The 24,240-nt window shown below is 35.0% G+C and overlaps 1 protein-coding gene across 1 annotated transcript in view; it reads right to left on the reverse strand.

The window, feature by feature from the left end:
* KIF25 (kinesin family member 25) overlaps window positions 1-24,240 on the reverse strand; it is a 99,873-nt gene that overhangs the window by 11,372 nt on the left and 64,261 nt on the right. The window contains exons 9-12 of the mRNA XM_074265167.1: window positions 15,762-15,836; window positions 10,705-10,854; window positions 2,460-2,633; window positions 399-550 (exon numbers count right to left, since the gene is read on the reverse strand). Coding sequence (XP_074121268.1) covers window positions 399-550; window positions 2,460-2,633; window positions 10,705-10,854; window positions 15,762-15,836 — 551 coding nt within the window. The remainder of the gene's footprint in view (window positions 1-398; window positions 551-2,459; window positions 2,634-10,704; window positions 10,855-15,761; window positions 15,837-24,240) is intronic.

A 24,240-nucleotide genomic window follows, 5' to 3' on the forward strand; every position in this document is an offset into this window, starting at 1 on the left:
ATAGAAATTATGGGGAAACTTGGAGGGAAATACATTGATGTACATAAGAAATTTTAGGGTAGTAGAGTTTCAAAGAGTCCAGATAAATAGAAGGAGGATCCTCTAGACTAAAATTCCACATTCCCCGTGCAACAAGAGAACTGTTAGGTTCTGCACACATATATTGTATCTAGGATATACTATAATATAATTAATAAATAACTGCTTGCCATCTAGGGGAGGGATTGGAGGGAGGGAAGGGAAAAGTCGGAACAGAAGTGAGTACAAGGGACAATGTTATAAAAAATTACCCAGGCATATGTTCTGTCAATAAAAAGTTATAATTAAAAAAAAAAAAGCAATTAATGAGATAATGAAAAAAAAAAGGATTTGTTTTAGAAATAGTTCATCCTACTTACCAAAGCTATCAAAAGGGACAGATATTGTGAGAGTAATTGTAACCACCAAGTGAGAACGTGAGGAATCAGCATGAACCAGTGTGGGATGTTTCACTCTGAGCTGCAGACTTTTATTGATAAGTCTCATAAATTCAGCAGGACTTTCTACAAGTCTGAAGAATAAATCATCATTAGGTAACAGCTTTTATTAAAGAAATCAAGAAGTGTTCTATAGTTAACCACTCTTCTAAGTTTGACTGGGGCAAGGCAGGGAGGTATATCATCCTATGTACCCCAGTTTCCTACTTCTCATACATGTCTTGACATAATTCCATTGTATAAAGCCAGTTGAGACACTTAGTTTGTTTAAAAATTAAGACTGAAAATAAAGACAAAAAATACATTATAAATAAAGCCAAAACGATTTTACTTACTCTGTAATGTATACTTAACAATCATTTTGAGGGGATAGTCTAAATTTTCCTCATAGTTTGCACTTAACTGTTATTTTCACATGGGTCTTCTGGGCTTTTAATACTTCTTTAAAGTGCTTTTCATTCAAATGAAAGATTAACAGAAATTTATTGAAGATCTACAGAATGATTGATACGTAGCTAAGATTAGACCTACTGTCATGTGTCTTGTCTGCCTGTCAATTTATAGTCTCATTGATCTTGGCTCACATCTCTTTCTCCTCTCTCCTCCCTCCCTTTCTCTCCTTTCCTCTCTCTCTCTCTCTCTCTCTCTCTCTCTCTCTCTCTCTCTCTCTCTCTCTCTCTCTCTCTCTCTCTCTTTTCTCAATTTGTCTCTGTCTCTCTCTATGTCTCTGTGTCTTTGTCTCTTTCTTTGTCTCTCTCTGTCTCTGTGTGTCCCTCTTTGTCTGTCTCTGTCTCTGTCTCTATCTCTGTCTCTGTGTATCTTTATCTGTTTCTCTGCTTCTGTTTCTCTCTCTTACATAAACAACTATTTCACTTATTTTGCTTTAGTAATAACTTTTTTCCCCTATTATTTATCGTTAGACTTTAACAGGTGCCATTAGTAATCAGAGAGGGATATAGGGCCAGACAGAGGAAGTCTTCACAAGTGTGAGCAGGGTTACAAAGTTAACAGTAGTAAATCTTTACTGCTCCTGCTCCTCTGTTTGAGAAAACATAATTCTGCATCTTTCTACATTTTAAAATTTCCTTCTGTCTACTCTAGATTTCAAATTTTGGCATGCCCCCATTTTAAGCAAATCTATGAGGTGAAAATTTAGATAAATAAGGCTTGTAAATTAGAAGTGACTATTTACTCAATAAACTATTTCTTCATTTATTATTTTTATTTCTATAACTTAACTTGTTAAAGTTTGCAATGTGATTTACAAATATTATTCTCATTTTATCTTTACAACACTTCTAGGAGATAGATAGTATTATTATTTATATTTCATAAAGGAGAAAGCTGGAACAGACAGAGGCTATGACTTGCCCAAAATTTCACAGCTAATAAGTATCAGAGGCTGTATTTGCACTCAAGTCTTCCTGATTCTAGATCCAGTGCTTTATGGCCTAACCCCCCTAAGGATTACCATAGAAATCTTTTCATATAAGAAGTTCCTCTAATTTCATTTAAAATAGGATTGCTTTTACATTTGTTCAAGTTATATAAATCTTTTTGTAAACGTATTTAGAAAATCAAGCCAGCTACAATTCTGTGTCATTTAAAGAAAGTTTCCTATATCAAGTGACTTATAAAGACCAGAAAAGTTTATAACTTTTATAGTCACGTAAGAAATATAGATACCTTCCACTGAAAGGGGATAGTGTATTAAGTAACCCCAAAAATAGCTGACTTTGGAAGCCAAGTACTTCAACCTTTTTGTCCATAATGACATGGCAGTGGGTTAAATAGCATATTGGAGGGGGGGGGGGGCGGTAATAATGATATTGATTGGATACCTATCACCCCACTCATGAAAAGTTTCACATGGCTTATCTGGATGTGTAAGATAGCATTTTTTTCCACCCTCATGTGTAATGTGTCTTTCTCACCTGGTAGAAAAAGAAACATTTCTATTAAGAGATTATATAATATACTCACTCATAGATCAACAGAGGTACATTACTCTTTCCTTCCTTGGTCGTTATTACATCACGCTTCACACCAAATATTCCAGAGCTATCCTTGGCCAGAAGGTCAAAGAGTTCATTATTATATATTTCAACTACAGAAACTTCAACCCTGGAGTTTACTGTTTGATTTTCTGAAAGAAGTCTAGGTTAGGGGAGGAGGAGAAAAGTAAGTGAGAAGGGAGGGGGAAAAAAATAGACAAGATAATAAAATAGACCAAAGGTCATCCCTTCAATGTAAGCAAATTGTACTTAAAATGGTAACTGTCATTACAAAAATTATCATAATTATCAGATCCATAAAGTTGGTGAACTTAAGATAATATTTATTTATTGTTGATGTTTCTTTTATTCCCCTGAACAAAACTGGATTATGAAGGAAGATATAGATGAATTTTATTAAATCAGGAATTTTCTGTTATTAATTAGGCTATGAAAATTTGAGATTAATGAATTTAAAATTATTATCTTTACAATAGCATCAGAAAGTCTAAATCTAAAATGAGCTAAGATTTATGAAAAATGCTAAGAACAAATCCAACAATTTCTTTTGTCTATGTCAATGGGAATAGTACTCTATTCAGAGTAAAAAGGGAAATGAGGAAGATATGAGCTCAGAGTTTAGAGCAGATGGTATAATATTTTTCCATTTGCTCAAATTATATAAATCTCTTTGTAAACATATTTAGAAGATAAAGCCAGCTACAATTCTGTTGTGTTATTTAAAGAAACTGTCCTATATCAAGTGACTTATAAAGACCAGAAAAGTTTATAATAACCTGAATATAAGAAAAACAGCTATCTTCCACTGAAAGTGGATATTGTAATAAGTAACCCAAATATAGCTGGCTTTGGAAGCCAAGTACTTCAACCTTTTTTGACCATAATGATATGGCAGTACGTTAGTATGGAAGAGGAATGATAGAAGGAAAGCAATTTTTATTTTATTTTCATCTTCTTTATCAAGGAGAATGCTCTTGAAATTACAAAGAGCAAAAGAAATTGAATCCCAAAGGAGATGAGGTGATAATAAACAAAAAGCTACTTCCTTTAAATGAGTTTGTCTTTAATCCATAACAATAACATCTCAGAGATTGGAAGGAATTTGGAAACAGGCTCTCTCAACTATATTATATTATCTCTGAGGAATCAGAGATTGAGAGACGCCTTGGGATATTGGAGACAAACCAGTAATACTCCACCCTCTCCCACATATTTTCTTTTCCCCAGAAAAGGTAAGGTTCTTTCTAGAGGACTATAGATAGACAAAGGAACATAATGTTGCTGTTGTTAATTAGTCATTTCAGTCATGTCCCAGTTTTGTTTTTTTAGATGAAGAACAGAGAGAAACAGGATTGAATGACTTGGTCAGGATCATATAATCAGTAAATGTCTGAGGCTGGATTTGAACTCAAAGAGGAGTCTTTCTGATTCTAAGCTCAGGGTTTTATCTGTCCCATTTACTGTCCCACTCATGGAGGTACAGCCTACCATAATGTTAACCCCTTATAAAATTTTAGAATGTATTGCTATATAAGGGGCTTGTGTCTTTTTTGAAAGGAGAGTTTGAACAAGTTACTATCATACCAAACTAAATTGATGTTTTCTTTTAAAATCCACCCTTCCCTCTCTCTATCTTTATTTTTTAAATTAATTATTTTTAAACTGTTCTAGACTGGTAGATGAATAAAGTGCCACAGAAATAGTTTATCTGGATTTCAGCTACAGAGTTGAAAAAAATCTCTCTCATCTTCTTAAATTTTATTTTGGACCTATGCAGTGATTTTGTTAGTCCAATAAACTTCTAGTGAGGAGTCTTTATTACCTATGCACATCTGTACCTCTTCTTAACTTTCAGTCTTAGAGAGGTGCCAGCAGCACAGAACAATTAACTTACTTGCCTAAGATCACAGTCAGTATATACAACAAAAGTAGACCTTAAACACATATTTTCTTGACTCCTGGGCCAATTTTCTATCCCAGATGCCATGTTGCCTATCATCATTATGAATAAAATGGAAAAACACGACCTGGTCTCTAAGGTTCAATGAAAAGTTGGAATTAAATTTAAAAACTGAGATGGGTTTTGAAACTGACTTTAAATATTCTTCATATCTTAAATTTTTTTTCTTTAAAAATACAAACATTTCCTTTTTCTAGAACTTCTAATAATATGTACAGACAAACACGAATTGGATAAAAGCTCTCAAGTGCATAATAATTTGCCAGAATTGACTTTAAAAGTTCTTAAAATCTGCATGGGGTGAACAAGTGTCAAACCATATATGGAAATGAGCGCATTGAATTTAATTCTGGACACCACATTTTAAGAGGTCTTGACAAATCAGAAATACATCTAGGGAAAGTAAATAGGATTGCTAGTCACTTACATGCCAAATCAGATAAAGAGAAACTAAGGTTAATTAGCCTGGAAAAGGGAAGACTTAAGAAAAACATGATAACTATCTCTAAATATTTCAAGGGATAAACTTATATCCCATATCTCTAGAGGACAGAATTATCCCATGTGTGGAAAGCTGATTTTTGTTCCTTATTAAGACCTTTATAACAATCAGAACTGTCAAAAAATGAACTGTGTGGGGGGAAAGAGGGACAGGGAGGGAGAGTCATGTTAACTGTGTTGTTCATCTTTCATTCTCAAAGAAGACCAATGACATCAGAAGGGTGTTGTCTTGACTTGCAGGTGAAGCGAATTTAAGTGAGTCAGAGCTGGGCAAAGTCATTAGTCTCACTCTCTCCTCCAGAGTCCAGTGGAAAGACATAGGTCAGAACAACTGGCAATGACCCCAGATGCAATGGGAAACCTTTGTCTTTTTAAGGTCTCATAAGAGATCTCAGGTTTCATAGGTCTCAGTTTGTCTGAAGCATGCTCATTCAATAATTAAAACCTAGATAAAGAATTTTGGCAAAAGATGTTTTAGTTTGCCTTTACCAAAAAATCAAAGTGGAGAGGGAAGACTCTCTCTCAGTGAACTCCTTGTAAAGGAGAGGATAGATGGCATCTGCCAGAAGCATTGTATAGGGAAATATTTGCATGGGCTAGGCTCTGGGTCCTTTTCAACAAAGGACTTTATGTAGGCATTTAGTGTCTTCTGATGAGCAACATGATAGGAAAAAAAAAAAAAAAAGGAAAACACGGGGAAAATGAAAGGAAAACAAGTTATAGAAAGAAATAGGAAAAAGAATCATTGGAGATGAAGAGATTTAGCTTCTCTGTAGCATACCTTGCATATAATACAAAGTACTTTTTTTTACTCTACAACAACAACAATAATAATAATCTTTGTCTTTGAAATGGAAAAATAAGAAATGGAAGAGTTAGATTTGCTGAGTGATTAAAAAAAAAAAATCCAAATTCTTCAGATTTCTATTCATAGTTTCCATTCAAAATATTCTGTTACTAGAGCAAACTAGTAGCAAACCACAAAAAAAAAAAAAAAAAAAAAAAAAAAAAGAGTTGAAAAATAGCCAAAATTAAACCAATTAAGTAAACAGATTCCTCTGTCCTTACTGGTGACTAAATTTTCTTTGGCATTTTTTTTTCCTGGAAAACTGTTAAAGAGATTAAAAGGAAAATCTATGATAAAATATAGTTGTTCTACTACATTAAGTTATATCTCCTGTTATTTAGAAAGGAGATGATTTTTATTTAGTTTCTTTTCTTCAATTATGATCTCAGATTAAAGATTTTTCTATTTGAAATGTATTCCCTCCTCACCTTTGCCTCAACATCTCTAACTTCCTTCAAGTCTCAGTTTAGGAGCCACCTTCTGTTCAAAGTCTTCTCTGCTGCCCCCCATTTGCTAGTCCCTCCCCTTTCCCCAAGTATATTTATTTTATACATATCTAATCACATAGTTAACTGTCTATAAATGTATATATATACAAAAGCATATGCTCAAACATGCATGTATATACATGTATTTATTCATATACATACACACACAAACACATATATATATTTATGATATGTATATGTGTTATGTCTTCTAGCTAGATTGTCAATTCCCTGAAGTCAAGGGTGATTTGGCTTTTCGCCTTTGTACACTCAGTGAGCCTCAAGTGCTTGGCACATAGTAGTACTTAATAAATTCTTGTGATTATTTCTTTAATACCTCTTAATTTTACAGTATTCCAACATTATTTATACTAGTAAATTTCTAAATAGTTGCCCTAGCCACTGCCTTTCTCCATCTTCCACCCTAGGTGAAGTATTAAAGATACCAAAGGAAAAGCACACCTGGGCATATGGTTCCTTGGTACTTTGGTATGGGAAAAAGCTTTTTTAATACCGTAGGGGGGAAATATATATACATTTTTAATGACTAGAACTTGTTTTGAGTATTACACCCTAAACTTCGATGAGTCACTTTATTTCTTGTCAAACTATAATGTAGTCCTTCAGAAATTTCAAACTAATTTTGCACAGATATCCCTTCTGTCTCTCAGGGATTAGGGGCTCAGTAGCCTCTTGGTCTGGAAAATCAGTGTAAAATTTTGGGGGCCTCTCTTCATATCAGAGAAGAAGTCTGAATTTTTTCTTTTTCTTTTATAGATATTTACAGTACCATTTTGTAAAATTTGGGTTAAGAATTTGGTCATAGACTCTGTGTTGTCTGCTGGCCTTCATATGGTATCTGCAGCTTCTGCAAAACTTCCCCAAAATTCCTATTTAATTTCTTATGCCAGCCTGTGATATATGGGAACCACAATGGGGAAAATTGTGATGTGGAAAGAGATAACTAATTTTTTTCTCTTGTGAATTTTATCATTAACACAAAATTTCAACAAGTATGAAATAAATGTATGAATGAAGCAAGAAGAAAGCCCCTGATGAAAGAGAAATCCATTTACTTTATATTTTCTCTTTAGGACACCTTTGGAAAGATATTTAGCAATTTCAAAAGTGAGAACAGTTTAATTTGTCTGTTCAGAAGATGGAAATGATATAGTACCATATATCTTGCCCTTACGTTCATCATATAAATTCATGGAGTTCTAGAGGAATTCCACAAGAAATTGATCATATTGTTTTCCTGGAATACAACTTTTTATTGTCAACACTGTTTACTTTTGGATTTTTTTTTCAAAGAGCTGCTATTGGAGCTGAATTATTTATTAGGTATTAAACTACGATCAAATCAGGTATATTGCAATATAAAAATTGATACCTTTGTAAAAAGAGTTTACGAGCAAAAGGAACTTATTAAGATGAAAGAAAGTCAACTTTAGAAAATGTGTTTTATGCATTTAACATGTAGGGGTTTGCCTGTCATCTAGGGGAGTGAGTAGAGGGAGGGAGGGGAAAATTTGGAAAAGAAGTGAATACAAGGGATAATGTTGTAAAAAAAAAAAAAAATTACCCATGCATATGTACTGTCAAAAAAATTATAATTATAAAATAAAAAAATTTAAAAAAAAAGAAAATGTGTTTTATGGACTTTACTTGCTGCCATAGGCAAAGCTATTTGTAAAGATATAACTACTACTCTATAAAGATTTTCATAGTTTTTCCGTCAGAAATTTATAATCATACGATGACTGACTAGAAGTGGCATCACTAAGATGGATTAAAAATTACAAAATTTGAACCAATTAAATGAATATATTCCTCTGTAGTAGGTATTCTTAAATTTCTTTGTTGTTCTTTCTGGGAATCTACTAGTTGATTTTGTTTATACTCTTTTCTCTCTATATGATATAGAGAATGTTTATTGTGAAAGTTAAAAGTAAATTGAAATCAATTTTGTTTTGATTTTATTAAGTATATACTACGTTCTTCCTTTGCATACCATCATTTACCAGCATTAATGTGGTACTGAAAATCTGAAATACAAAAATACAAGCAGAAAGAAAGATAGTTCCTGCTCTTAAGGAGCTTACATTATAATCAGGAAAATTAGATAGAAAAGGGAGCTGAAAGGGGTGGGGGTTCTTTCTCAGAAGTCTTTGAGAATTTTGAGGTTGGTGATTTCTTCTCAGAAGTTTGTGTGTTAATTAATAAAATTATAATTAATAAAATTTGATTGTGTACATTGAGAAGTATATGTCTAATAAGTTTTTCTGTTAGACTAGTTAGCATGTGTAAATTGGCTATAAGCATGTACTCTGTGTTATAGGTGGGGACTTGACACTTCAAGATGAAACAATGGTGTCTCCCCTCAGGAAGTTTATAAGCTAATAAAAGAATGAGACATAAGATGTGCAAGTATAACACAAGGTATAATGGAAACAGATTCAAACAAAATTCTATTAATACAACCTGAGATTGTGCTAGCTTCCCTGATTTCCTCCCTATACACATCACATTTATAGGTTCATCCTCAACTTTTTTTTGTATAACTTGCTATTTAGTCCTGGCTCTTCTCTCAATCAAGAGAATAGAGTCTTGCTTTTTGAGGACTAGGGATTGCAGGAAAAGAGAACAAACATCAAAGAATGCAAAAGAAAATAAAAATTCCCAGCCTGGATACTGCCTACCTAGGCTCCCTGCTATTAGATCTCTCTGCTTTTGAAGCCCCCAAAACTCCTGTAGCAGGGAGGAAAGCCCCATTTATCCTCTCTCTGGGAATTGGTTCTCTCCCTAAGTTTGATAACTGAGAATTTATTACATAAGAATATAGAAGAATATCTAGCAGTAGTAAAAGAGAGCTGAAATTTCCTCTGTGACCACCTTCAGAGGAGTTGATTGAATGTTCTCCTATCCCTTTCTGGGGATGTCGGGGGTCTCCTTGTCAAATGTAATGAGCACACATACACTGATATGCCTGGGGCCTATTTTTAATCAGCAATGTTGTTTGAATTCTAAGTCAAAGGAGGCCAGAACTCACCGGACAAAATGTGATTGATTTGAATGATACACAGAGATCTTTCAGCATTTGCCTCCTTCAAACTGCAAAAGAGTCCCTTTTACAGTTTATCTGCCAGATCATCTCATACCTAATGACAATGGGGACTGTTTGGTTCTCACTATTTAGTTCCTTCAAAAACAAGACTGTCTCTCAGAAACATGACTAAGCAACAGTCATTCAGCATATATGGAGTTTGATTTAATACAAGGTGCTAGACAATACTAGACAAAGCCTTGCCCTCACAGAGTTTATAATCTGGAAGCTGATTTAGGCACATACACAAGGGAGGATGTAAATACATAAAAATTAAGATAGTACTAACAGAGTACAGGAGTGGTAGGGAGACAAAGGTAGTGTGTATATATGGGCTAGAACAAAGGAATGGAATGTCCAGGGCTGGGAGCTCTTTCTGGCTCTGCCTGTAACTTGTTGATATTAAGGATAAGTTATGTTTACAGGAGCTCAGATTCTTGATTTAAGTAAAATGAATGTCTTTAAAGATAAGAATTTCCTTTCAACATTGGGATTAGCTGTATATCTGAGAGAAAAAAGTCAATACATTTTCTAAGGAGAGGAAGGCAAAGAAAAAAGACACTTTATCCTCCAACTTTTGCCCAACCTAAAGGGTTCAGAAGGGTAGAGGTTGGGGAGAAATATCTCTTCCTGTTAGTTTGAACTTGATTAAAAAAAAAAAAAATTTGACTAAGGAGCCCTTCTGCATGAGATGTGGGGAGTTATTAATACATTAAAGAAGAAGCACAAATGAAATTCTGGGAAATACAGAGGTGATAATCTCTAGGAACTGTCTTCATTACTTGTACATTGAGTTAGCAAAATATTGTAAAATATGTGAGTCAGGAGACAGAGACTATTCTCTGTCATTTATTTTTTCTTTCTTTTTTTATCTTTTTTTTTTTTTTTTTTTTTTTTTTTTGGTGAGATAATCTTGGTTAAGTACCATGCCCAGGGTCACACAGTTAGTGTCAAAGTATTTGAGGCCAAATTTTTACTCAGGCCCTCCTGACAGGGAGGTGTTCTATCCACTGTCCCATCTAGCTGGTCCTAAGCATATCATTTCATAAAAAAGGAGGTTTAAGCAGCATCTAGGTGGTGTGGTAGACAGAACACCAGTCCTGAAGTCAGGAGGATCTGAGTTCAAATCTATCCTCAGATATTTAACATTTTCTACCTGTACCTGAGCAAGTCACTTAACTCCATTGCCTCAGCAAAAAAAAAAAAAAAAAAAAAGGAGGTTTAACCCCCATTTTCAGAGTAGCACCCATCCACTTAGCACTTTCCTTTTGAGTTCTGTGAATTCTCCATAACTACCTCTACCAGTAGTACCTGAAAAGCTCTCCAGCTGCTCTAGGAATAATTCCCATTTCCTGGTCAGCTTCTGATGATGAAATAGGATCACTTTCTGAATGTGGCCCCAGCATGGTATAGCTCTTTCCACTTCCCGTCTGTCCATAAGTCATAATGCAAACATTATACCTACAAATCAAAAATGTTGTTGGGTTTGATTTTTTATTTCTTTAAAAAAAAAAAAAAACCTTTTTCCATGGATACCCACATTTTTAGACTTGTCATTTAAGAAAGGGAAAACAAGGATAATAGATAAATTGTCATTGATAATCTTCACGCCATCCCTCCCATTAATTTTCATCGAGTAAGAGTTCACCATGGAGATCTTGCTGCTACATGGAAATGCTAATGATTTTTAGAACACTCTGCCCACGTGTTTCAGAGCTTTCAATTAATCCAGATCACACTTTCATTATCCCCATTTGGCTCATTCCTCTAAAAACAAAAAATCAAGCAAACAAACCTTTCCCCAGAATAACAATGTTTAGCACTTTTTATTGCTGTGATGACTCTACTAGGTTGCTTTTAGATTTTCATATGGGCTGTGGTCCAAGTAAGTCTTAGCAATATATCTGAACTTTTTTCAATTTACAAATTTATCTAGTATATGAAGTCAAATGAGCCACTGTCAGGTTGTGTAGTGCTGTCATGTCATGTCATACATGTTATGGTGTTCTATAGAGGTAGCAAAGTGGAGCTAATACAGAGCCAGGAGGACCTAAGTTCAAGTCTTCCTGAGACACAGATTGCCTGTGTGTCCCTAGGAAAATTATCTAACTCTTCTGTCCTCTAAGCACATTGCCAGGAGTATAAGATGCAGAAGTTGCTAAAAAGCGGAAATATCTACTGCCAATCAATCAACAAGCATTTATTAACTACCATGTTCCAGGCATTATAGGTTCTAGGAATATAAAGACCAAAATGAAACTAGTCCCTGTGCTCAAGGATTTTAAGTACTATTTGGGGGGATTAGAAATAGGAATCACTATCATTTCACAATATTTTGATGGACTAACCATGTAGAAATCCCTCAATCAGTGTAAGCCAAATAGTGGAAAATATGGAGAAAAAAAAACATAATCAATTATATAATATATACATGATATAATCAATTAATCAATTATATGAAAGAGGTAGTTTCATTACTGTTGTAAGAACTATTTGTTGCTTTTAGATAAGAGGAGTGATGATGCTGATGATACTGATGAAGATGGACACAAGCTACAGAAACATTCATTTCTGAGCAAAATATATGAGTTCATTATGTTTGACTTTATTTATTTGTTCTAGGTTTGTTTTTTCCTTCTTTTTTTCTTTCTTCCTCTCCACTAATTGAGGGTGGGAGATTAGCAATAATAATGCCCCCCAAAATCATTGTAAAAGCACAAAAAAATACATAAGGAAGTTCAGAAAGCAGCAAGAGAAGCAAGACAATTTTGAAAACAATGCATAGAATTTGTTATATGCTTTTTTAAAAGTGAGGAATGTGAACTAGAAATTTACAATTGCATAAAGAATCCTCTTTCTGTGTTCTGTTATGTATATGGAAATGCTCTCTTATTGCTTAGGTTCAGAATTTTTTAAAAATTTAGGGGCAGCTAGGTGGTGCAATGTATAGAGCACCAGCCTTGAATTCAGGAGGACTGGAGTTCAAATCTGATCTCAGACACTTAACACCTCCTAGCTGTGTGACCCTGGGCAAGTCACTTAACCTCAGCCTCAGGGGAAAAAAGACAATATGTAAATGGAAGATATTACTATCATAGTAAGCTACATTAGGATTATAGGCTTTTAGAACTGAGAAAAAATGGAGACCATTTAACCTAATTCCTGCCCTTTTACAAATGAGGAAATGGATGCTACAAGAAAAGAAGTGTCATTGACCTGTAATGGTTCAAAGACTACCTTACCTCAAGAACCATATGCATTATTAAAGTCCCTTTTAATTATGTTATTCTGATTTCTCCAATAAAGCATAGAGTATGTTTGCTATCAATAGGGGAAAAAACTAGGAGATCCTTTATGTTAGGGAGAAGTTTAGGATATAAAATTATGGTTCTTTGTACTGCTAATTTTTCTGGAAATTTTAAATTAGAATATAAAATAACGTTTTTTGCACTGGGAATTTTTCTAGTAATTTAAAATTCAACAATTGGGTTTGTAAATTGAAAAAAGTTTAGAGATCAATGCTAAGGCTTACTTGGTACACAGCCCACATGAAAATCTAAAATAGCAATTATTTTGATTTAACAATATATATAACATAGTACAACATAACATTACAAAACAACACAACATAGCACAACACAATGCAACTTAACACAGTATAAGGACAGAAACTAGACCCTGATTTCATGATACAGGGAACTCTCAAATGAAAAAAATTCCTCTATGAATATAGATAAACAGTTGTTCTGTGTTTGTGTTGTGGGATAAAATAGTTGACCCCAGCTCAAATTTTTCTGTTTAATCTGGCAGACTCATCATAGCAATAAAAAGCTGTTATGCTTGGGTTTGCTTGTTTGTTTGTTCTGAGATGAATGACACAGACAGAGACAGTGAAAGTGCAATTTGGATTAATTGAAACCACTGATTCACAGAAGGAGAATGTTTTCAGAACCATTAGCAATTCCAGGTAGTATTGATCTCCTGGAACATTCTTACCTTCAATGAAAACTAATCATTGAGAAGTAAAAATCATTGATAATTCCTGTTTTTCTTATTTTCTTTTTCTTAAATAACAAGTCAAAAGATGAAGCTATCTGTGAAAAAAGGAGAAAAAAAAAAAAAAAACCAACAACCCACTTACATGACCAAAAAAATCCCTTCATCCCTTTCCCTGTCTTTCCTATGCCCATCTATCTTCATTCCTTTGGCTTTTGGAATAATATCCACAGGAGATCATTGGCACTGAAAATGTTATTTCTTATAGGGATATTTCAGACTATTTTGGAGTTCATAGTTTAAAAAAAAAAAATTTTAAAGCCCCATGGGGAGGACTGGAAGCTCAAAATAATGTCATCTGTTTCACATTTGTAATGAAAAAGCAACTGAAACAGATGGCTTTGACCCATGAGCCTTTCTTTCTCTTTTCTGGAATCTGCTTCTGCTTAAATGATGGCTGACAGTGATAAGTTTTCAATAGAAGAATATTTCCTAAATGAATGTGGAAATCCCAGTATTCAGGAAGAAAAGGTCAGACGGAAGCTCCAAGACATAATGGGGAAAATTGCTTTGTGTGGGCCATCCACATGCTCTGCATATTTGGTATAGCATGCTAAGTTGTGCTCTGTGCTAGGTCATGCCATCTTATTGAAGAAGCCTAGAGAACTGGTCTTAAAGCCACAAATCCTGCCCATGACAGAGACTGACTGTGTTACTTTCATTTAACTTCTCTGTGCTGTAGGCAAATTGCCAAAAATATAGGATGCAGATATTTTATCTACTTTGGTAGAGGATGTTTCCCACTTGAGAGTCCCTGTACCATGAAACCATAGGTCTGGTCTCTATCTCTATATTATATTATATTGTACTGCTTTGTGTTATGTTGTATTATTTTGTGATGCTATGTTGTGCTGTATTATGTATTGCTATATATAGTAAAATATACAATGAAGGACAATATCTATAATAGTGGATAGAAAGCCATTCTTAGAATCAGAAAGATGAGCTCTAGTCTTTCCTTTAATCCATATTTATTGTTTGATCTTGGCCAAATCACTTTGCCTCTTGGTGCCCCCATACAACTCTACAAGACTATAAATTGCAGAATGACTGGCCTCTCTGAATTGGTAGAAGGAGTTTCTTCCACTGGGAGATAACCCTTCCTGGGAATACCAGCGAAATTATAGATGTGGTCTTAAAAATATTACAGCTATATCTTGTGACAGGTTATATATTTATTACATGCTTAATATACTGTGGATACATGTAGAGTCTTCAACAAAAAGTCTATTCTTTTTTTGTTGATTGCACATAAGTTTTTGTTTGATAATTCTAAATATAAATAATCTTTCTTTTAGAAAGTTAATACAACTTGAAAAATTGAATTTTATAGTCTGACAAAACTGAAGTGGAAAGTTTGTGCCTCTTGTGAATCTATTAAGTGAAGAAGAGCAATCTATAAATTATTGCTCAGTGAATTTCCTTTCCCTCATGATGAATGCATAACCCACTGTGCAATATAGGAGATCAAAATCAGGCCAGATTTTAGTACTATAGAGTTGTGAAAAGCTCCTTTTGATGTGAGGAACAGCTCTGTTTGTGATGACTGATTCCCAGAGAGAGAGATGTTCCCTTTCTGAAGTTAATGTTAATAACTGATTGTTCCTAACATATATATATCCCCAGGCTGGGGTTAAGTGACTTGCCCAGGGTCACACAGCCAGGAAGTGTTAAGTGTCTGAGACCAGATTTGAACTCAGGTCCTCCTGACTTAAGGGCTAGTGCTCTATCCACTGTGACACTTAGCTGCCCCCTATTAAATATATATTTTTAAAGTTCTGGAACATAAAATAAAAGTGAAAAATAAATACAGAAGAGCAAATGATATCACAGAAATGCTCATAATTCTATTTATTGTACAATTTTGAATTTAAGTCCTAAATAATGCTTTGTAATATTCACCACTTAATCCAGATACAAGACCCCTTGGGTCAGTATATTTATGCTGGAGAAATTTTTCAGAGTTTACCTTTCATTTTTGTTTAAAAACAAATAATATAGGTATACACCTGTATAATATATTGTGTTAACTGGTTCTTTGAAAACATGATGTCAGGTGAATGCTGTTTTAAAAGATGCTTGACTAAATGACATTACAGATGAGGTCATATTTTTATGTGGGAGCCTATAATTTTGGAGAAATGATATTAACTTTGCAACCTTTTCTTCTGAGTATGCTTGTAATTTTGTATGGTAAATTGTAATTGTATTTTCTTGTTTGTATATTTTAAGCAGAAAAGCAGAAAATTCCTTTAAAAATAAATTACAAATATTAATTCTGACATCAGAATTAGTAGTTTTTCTTAACTTACCCATCTAAGAGAGATGTAAGCAGAGGGCATACATCTCCAAATACTATCTTCTGAGACTCCAGAGGATTGTAAACTCTGATAGGAAAAGAAGAAATGACATTTTAGTGAAAGGGGGAAAAAGATGGATCTACTTTTGCAACACAAATTTAAGATTGAAGGGGTAGGGGCGGGAATTATTGATGTATTTGAATTGCTCAACAAATTAAATTTAACGTTCTTTCAAAGCAAAAAAGAAAAGAGGCTTGAGACTCAGTCAAGTTAGCAGAAACCAAAGAACAAAACATGAAGGTTTGACTATTTCTTCTTGTCTGTCCCCTTAAACCAAAACGCATAATAGAATACAAGGAGAAAGATACTGCTCACAAAGCTTAAAAACATAGTATTCAACTAAAACAGTCTTCCTGTGGTTCAAGTTAAGTCATATCAACAAACAGGTTTTAAGGGCCTTGTGTGTTAAGCTTGTTACAGCAGTAATAGTTCTTTTTACTAGAGAATGTAAAAATTCCATCCCAAACAACAATTTAATTTCGTATTTGTTTTTATGATTGAATACATTACTTCCTCCTCCCTCAATTTAAAATCTGATAAGCAGATCTGTAAATCACACTACAGGTACCTAGTTTTTAAATGTGGCTTTAAGTTTATTATCAAGGTAAGCTTAGAGGCTCCAACCAGTGAGCACCATTCATTGCACAAAGAAACCTAGGACAATAAAATTAACACTACGGGGCAGCCTGATAAAATACCCTGTTTTGTCAGCATCAATGGATTCTCTTCTTAGTCAAATGCTGTTTTGATTTCAGGATTTCATATAGTTTCCTGAAAGCTGAATTTTTACTTTAGTTGGAATTAAACTTTTCCAAGACTTTTCCACCTCCCTCCCCCAAATGCACTATTTCCAACACTAGCTGTAAGGTTAAATCTAAGCTTCTGGAGTTGTCCTTCTAGGCAGGTCTTTACTTTCCCTAGCCCAGGTTTCCTTATCTGTAAAGTGAGTGGATTAAGAGGATCTCTGAAGGTCAACCAACTTTAATATCCTAAAATTAAGAGTACAAAATAAAGGATTGGGATGACTTCTCTCTGTTCCCTTAATCTCCAACAATATACAGACTTGCTTGTACCATTAGTGAGGGAGTTATGTCAAAGGCAGGAAGCCAAATGGTAAAAGCAAACAGACAACCTCCTCACTAGCTGTAAAACAAAGAAAACCCCAATAAATACACATAGCAAAAGCTCCCAAACTAAACTTTGTTGTTCAGTTGTTTTTCACTCTTGTCTGACCCTTCATGACCCCTTTTGGATTTTTTTTGGCAGAGATACTAGAATAGATTGCCATTTCTTCCTCCAGTTTATTTTATAAATGAGGCAAATGGGGTTAAGTGAATTGCCCAGGGTCACACAACTAATGTCTGAGGCCAGATTTGAACTCCAGGAGTATTTCTGATTCTATTCACTGTGCTATCTAGCCACCCCATTGTTATTGCTATAGCCTTCTTTTCTACTCTTTGGAGAAAGAAATGGCAAACCACTCCAGTATCTCTACCAAGAAAACTCCAAATGAAGTCACAAATGGGGAAACTGAAATGAACAATTCTAATCTTATCAAATCTGTAGAGCATCCAAATTCTTTTACATTTCTCTTTACCCACCCTTCAACACACCCACTTAAAACCCTCCTTTTCAAAGAGATTGTAGTCTTCAACTCCCCTCCTCCATTATTCAAATCTCAGTCCCATTTTCCCTCTTTTCCCCCCTCAGGTTATGGAAGAAGAGATCCCTATGATCCTAGGGATTGGGATCTGTGACTCATTAAGGATAATCCCTTTGTCTATACCCAGGATTCTTCCATTGCTTTAAGTGTACCTAAAATTCTGAAAAAAAAGATAAAAACCTTCAGCCTTCCTTTGACCCATCTCCTAGTCACTGCTTTATTTCTTCTACTCCACCAAGTAGTTCCTTGTAAAATTGCTCCGCAGAACCAAAAAATCATTGTACAATAGCAAAATTATATGATTATAAATTCTGATGGATGAGGCTCTTCTTAACAATGAGACGATTCATACCGGTTCCAATAATCTTATGATGATGAAAGCCATCTACACTCAGAGAGAGAGGGCTGTGGAAACAGTGTGGATCACAACATAGTGTTTTCACTTCTTTTGTTGTTTGCTTGAATTTTATTTTTTTTTCTTTTCGATCTGATTTTTCTTGTGCAGCAATATACATTGAATTTGCGCATATTTTTACCATGTTTAACATATATTGTATTACTTGCCATCTAGGGAAGGGGGGGGATTGGAGCACAAGGTTTTTCAAGGGTCAATGGTGAAAAATCCTTGCATATGATTTGAAAATAAAAAGCTTCAATTAAAAAAAAAATTGCTCAGGTATGATACCTCTATTTCCTAACTACCTGCTCTCTCCTTGCCTCCTAGTGATAAAGGCTTCTGTCTTGATCCCTCCATTAAAACTGCTCTCAAAGCAAATCATTTAATGTTCTCTTAAGCATCAAATGCTTATCCTCCTCTCCTCCATCTCTTGGAATTCAAGGTTCAGTACCGTAAGGTCCAAGACATTTTTCATTTTTGTCTTTGCTTCTTCAGCACCTAGCACAGTAATTATTTATTTAACAAGCTAATACTTATTCAACTGAAGCCCTAATCCTCTCCCCCCTTCCCCATTTTCCCTTTTTTTTTTTTTTTTTTTTTTTTTGGTTCTCTTCTTTCCTATGAAGCTCTATATTCTCCTCCAGGTCTTCCTCTTATGTTTCTGCATTCTTCTTCTGTTGCCATTGATGGCTCCTCATGATCTTTCTTCCCTGGTCCTTAATGGAGCTCAGTTCCTGAGCAGCCTTCTTGTGTGTCTTAAGTCTTGATCTCTCAATTTAGCTTCATATTCATGTCAAATATGTCTTGGCTACCTCACCTTGATGTGCCACAAGTGCTTCTAAGTAAAATGGAGCTCATTTTAGGGGGGGAAGGAAATTTTAGACATCAATTTGCTTAAAAATATCTGAGAGTTTATAGATTTCATGCTCAATACAGTAACCAAGCTTGGTTTCAATTTGGGGTAGTTTATAAGTGTTGCTCTGTCTCTGAATAAGGTGGTGAGAAACTGGATCTAAAAATAATTTATGGCAAGAAGGAAGCTTGAAAAATAAAACGAAACATTCCAAGTCATTTTCTCATTTGAATGCTCAACACTCTTTGGAGTTGTTTCAGGACTAAAGACCTTATAGATCACAATAGGGAATGAGCACAGGGTTTCTTTGTGTATAAAGTTACAGGGACAAGGCATGAAAATCATTATCTTCACTAAGGAATTTGACATGTAAAGGTAGAGCCTCAGTCTCTGAGGAGGGCTGCTTTCATGATGTTTCCTTCTCCTTTGGCTGACCTTCCCCAATAGCCTGATCTAGTCTCACTCTCAGCTTTGACCTGTCATCTTTCCTAAGCTTCCAGGACTACACAAAAAGTTTACCCTGGAGAAGAAAACTGAATTCAAGTACATGAAGATGATGGGGTGTGTCTGGGTAGCTCCCAACAATCCAGTTGGCTATCTATTGAAAATCAGGGAATTAGAGAGCTGGAAGGGATTTGGGGATTCAATGGATCCAATTTCATTTTCCAAATAAAAAAACTCAAACTTTTAAATTATTTGCCTGAAGTCACAGAGGTAGTTAGTGGAGAGACCAGGACTAAAAATAATAACCTAGAGACTGAAGGGGTATTAATGGAGTCTCTTTGCTTACTCTTCTCAAAGAAAGCTATCCTTAAATGTGGGATTAGTACAAAATGTCATATACTTGGACACATTTCTTCTTGCTCTTCATACTTGATAGAAGTAAGAACTTTATCAATGTGGTAATTCAGAATGTGATGTAAGAGGTGTCCCCCAGTGAAAACTGGTTTTACAACAGGTAAATGTTTAATCTGATTAGCACTTCATTTCCTCACTTTCTTAAGTGTAGACAATCAACAAAATAATTCAAGTTCTGATTTGTAGAGTTTGCCAATTTCTGAGGTATCAATATTTACATAATTTAATAATCTTCTTTCATGAGCAAGTTTGATCTGTCTCCAGTACATCCCTGTATGTTCCATATCCTTACCTCAGTAATCCTAGTGAATCCTGATTATTATTATTATTACTATTATTATTATTGTAGTCAATACACTCCTCACTGCCCAGGGTCATACAGTAAGTGTGTAACTATCTCTACTAGTAACTATCTGAGGGTAAATTTGAACACAGGTCTTCCTGACCCCAGACCTGGCATTATCCATTGCATCACTTAGCTTCCCTAAGTCTTGTCTTATTTTAACAGAACCAATAAATGAGAATTAGGAATTTGTTGTAAAGACATCTTAGATACCTACTGAGTTGATCAAAGACACTTTGACCAGGTATTTTTAAAAGTCCTTGATCAATTTAGTAGTGAAAGTTGTAAAGAGCTCTTAGACTTCTCTGTTGAGTCAATCAATTAAGTCATTTTGACCAGATATTTTAAGAAGTCCTTGATCAATTTAGAAGTGAAGAATATTTTAGAAATTTTAGGAATATTTTAGGAATTTAGATAAGTGAATTGACACAAGGAGTGGCTTTGGGATTTGCTAAAGAAATTCAGTCACATCCTGAGAGTTTTGGAGAAAACAACTGATCATTTTGGAATCAGAATATTTGAGTGTCTGGCAGTGGGGAGACAGTAGCTTTCTCCAGCTAAACTTATGAAAGGGAATCTTTTAGGTGAGAGAAGAGATGAGCCAAAATCATCTCTCCAATCCTTTGAGCAAAGAAAGATCTCATGGACTTCTGAAGATAGGGAGACTTGGACACACTTGTCCTTGTAGAATCCCTGGAACAGCAGTAACCTGCTGTAGTATCTATATCAAACCAAGGCTATATTAACACTTTGAGGAAAGGCAGCTGATATAGATATTACCACATACCAGTAGGAGCTGGTGAACAATAGAAGCAGAAGGACTTGCCCACCCACCTTGGAATTAAACCTGCTGCCTTGAGAGGGCAAAACAGTTGCCCTTTAGACTCAGCTTATTAATAAAAATGGGGTTAGGAGAGGAACACTAGAGCCTTTCAGTGGATTTAGTGGAATGCATTCCTTCCTTCCTTTTCTTCTTTTCTTCCTTCCTTCCTTCCTTCCTTCCTTCCTTCCTTCCTTCCTTCCTTCCTTCCTTCCTTCCTTCCTTCCTTCCCTTCCTTCCTTCCTTCCCTTCCCTTCCTTCCTTCCTTCCTTCCTTCCTTCCTTCCTTCCTTCCTTCCTTCCTTCCTTCCTTCCTTCCTTCCTTCCTTCCTTCCTTCCTTCCTTCCTTCCTTCCTTCCTTCCTTCCTTCCTTCCTTCCTTCCTTCCTTCCTTCCTTCCTTCCTTCCTCCCTTCCTCCCTTCCTTCTTTCTTTCTCTTTCTCCTTTCCCCTCCTTTCTCTTTTTCCTTCTTTCCTTCTTTCTTTCTTTAATGCTTGGAAAATAGGTCATTTAGCTTAAGAGAATTCCCTGGTTAATGCAAAATACTTTTATCTCAGTGATTATTTTTGGAAAGCTCTCTATAATGATTTAAGCTACTTTCCTGAGATGAAAAATATAGTATATTCATCATTCTGTTATCTTGAGGAAAGAGAAGTTATCAAATATTTCTGTTGTTCTAACACCTAGAACAATATTGAGTAAGAGCTTAATTTAAAAAAAAAATTAATCATTGTCAACTATCTTTTTATTAGCATTATAGGAATAACGATAGGGATTAGATCTATGATTTCATTAGTATTGGAAACTTCCAGATAAGGAAACTTTTCTACCGATAAAGATATAACTTATGGTTTTAGAAAGTTGCTTAGAGTACGGAGAGTTTAAATCCAGTCTCACACAGCTAATCTGTGTCTGTTTGTTTTTGCTGCTATTTTTTTGTGTGAGGCAATTGGGGTTAAATGACTTGCCCAGGGTCACACAGCTAGGACATGTTAAGTGTCTGATTCTGGATTTGAACTCTGGTCCTCCTGACTCCAGGGACTATGCTCTATCCACTGTGCCATCTAGCTGCCCCCAATCTGCGTCAAAGACAACAACTGAATCCAGAGTTTTTGGGATTTAATATTTAGTCTAACTACTTGCTAGCTAGAGCTCTGGGCCTGGAATGAGGAAGTCTCTTCCTGAGTTCAAATCTGGTGTCAAGTACTTATCAGGCAGCAGCTTCAAAGCCAAAATGATGAGTGGATGTGAAGTGATAAAAGAGTTGTCTGAAAAGGCAAACGACTAGGAAAAGTGATCCAATGATTACTTGGAGTCCGTGGAAGCCTGTTGCTACAAAAAACATAAAGCTATGTGACCCTGGCAAGTCACTCAACCCTGTTTGCCTCTGTTTCCTTAGCTGTAAAAATAGCTCAAAATGGGAAATAACCACTCTAGCATTTTGCCAAGAAAACCCCAAATGAAGTCAGGAAGAATTGAACACAATTGAAAAATAACTGAACACATCTATTGCCTTTCTGAAAATATATTAATTAAGATTCTATTTTATTTTAAAAGAAATTACTGATGGCCAATTTTTTCTACCATACGTCCCTAAATGTCAAGAGGACACAATAATTTCTGCTTACCTAAATGTCTTGGTTAGCCTCTGGTAAATCATTTAGAATTTTGTTAGCTTTTAAAAACATCATTAATAATCATAATAAAAACATCAATAATAATTACCTGCAATAACCAAATTTAGAGCAGTTAGACTCTTACTCATTTTACTACAATGTCTGAAATAATTTCCATCTTAAGCTGTCATGCTTCATCTTTAGATACTCTATGTGAGAGAAGTTTGTTCTTGAAGAATCAGTGAAGTGTATGTACTAAAATCTGCTAATAAGGATATCCATATTGGAGAGAGAACCAGAATTGGAATTAGCAACACCTGAGTTCAAATCCTGCCTCAAACACATACTAACTATTTGTCTCTGGGTAAGTCATCTAACCTCTATTTCAATTTCTGAATCTGTAAAATGAGGATAATAATAGCACTTATTTCCCAGAATTGTTATGAAAATAAACAATATTCATAAAAGCATATTGCAAACCCTAAGGAGCTTGCTGTTGATATTGTTATCAATGAAGATTTCTTCAACCATCAGAGCCAAATGGAATTCAGGATGATAAATTTAGAGTTAGAAAGCAGCTCAGAAGCTATTGAGCCCAATTAACTCATTTTACAGATAGGGAAATTGAAACTAAGTAGCCCAGAATTCAAGTTGAGTCTTCATGATTCCATTTCCTTCACTTTATCTACTGTACCCCTTAGTTGCCTCTGACATCTCTCAAATCTCTTTTTTCCAACATTCTTTCATCTACCTCAGAGCCAACTTTCCTTTGGCATTATGTCTCCTATATTAACATTAATTGCATTCCTCAATATTAAGTATCGTACTTTTCCCCCTGATTCATTGATAAACTTTTTTTTTTAGGAATAAAATGCTGAAAGTTAGAATTTTATTTCTGAAGAGAAATCAAATATTTTGACATTTATTAGATCCATAAAAAGTTGCTAAAAAAAATAAACAGTGTTTTGAGTTCATAAGAACCATATGCTCCAGTGTTTATAAAAATGAGTTGTGACTAAATGCTGAAAAAACATTGCCCCGAAGCAGCATTCTTATGCTCATTTTAATTTTAACTGCTTCCTTTCTGAGAAGGAATACATGGGGCTAAGGCATCTCTGGGATCTTTAAGTTGGTGATCCACATACACTGGTACTTCCTTCTTTATTCATTCAATGTCCTGTTTCTCTTGTTCCCTTTATTTATGAGGCTCATTTATACTTCAGATCCTATTGGTTGATACACAGAGCAAAAGCATGCTTGCCCTAAATAGATGGTAGTCTTGGTTCTGGAACTGTTGGGTCTCATCTTCTTCACAAGGAAAGGGAGAGGAGGAGGAGGAAGAAGAGTAACAGTAGTAGTAGTAGTGTGTGAGAGAGACAAAGAAACAGAGATAGAGAGAGACAGAGAGACAGAGAAAGAGAGAATAGAAATAGAGACAGAGAGAGACACTAAGAGACACAGAGACAGAGACAAAGACAGAAAGAAAGAGAATGTACTCTAGTTAATGATGGAAAGCATAAGGGGCTACGTCTTAAAAGGACCTTTCTTAGCAGTTGACAGGATCAGGAACCCTCCTACCTATCTTGGCCTATATCTGGCTACCAACAATTTAAACCACTAACAATAAAGTTTGCTAAATAAAGCAATCTATAGATAAGTAGAAAAAAAAAAAAGGCTAATTGAACTAATTACTGGTTCAAAAAAGGGACATTTTTTTTCTGGGAATTCTTATCTCTATCAAACTCCTACATTAAAACGTAATGGTAGGGGCAGCTAGATGCTGCAGTGGATGGATCCTCAGTCCTGAAGTCAGGAGGACCTGAATTCAAATTTGCCCTCAGATACTTAACACTTACTGCCTGCGTGACCTTGGGCAAGTCACT

This window comes from Sminthopsis crassicaudata, chromosome 4 (assembly GCF_048593235.1).
Source record: "Sminthopsis crassicaudata isolate SCR6 chromosome 4, ASM4859323v1, whole genome shotgun sequence".
Taxonomy (NCBI): Eukaryota; Metazoa; Chordata; class Mammalia; order Dasyuromorphia; family Dasyuridae; genus Sminthopsis; species Sminthopsis crassicaudata.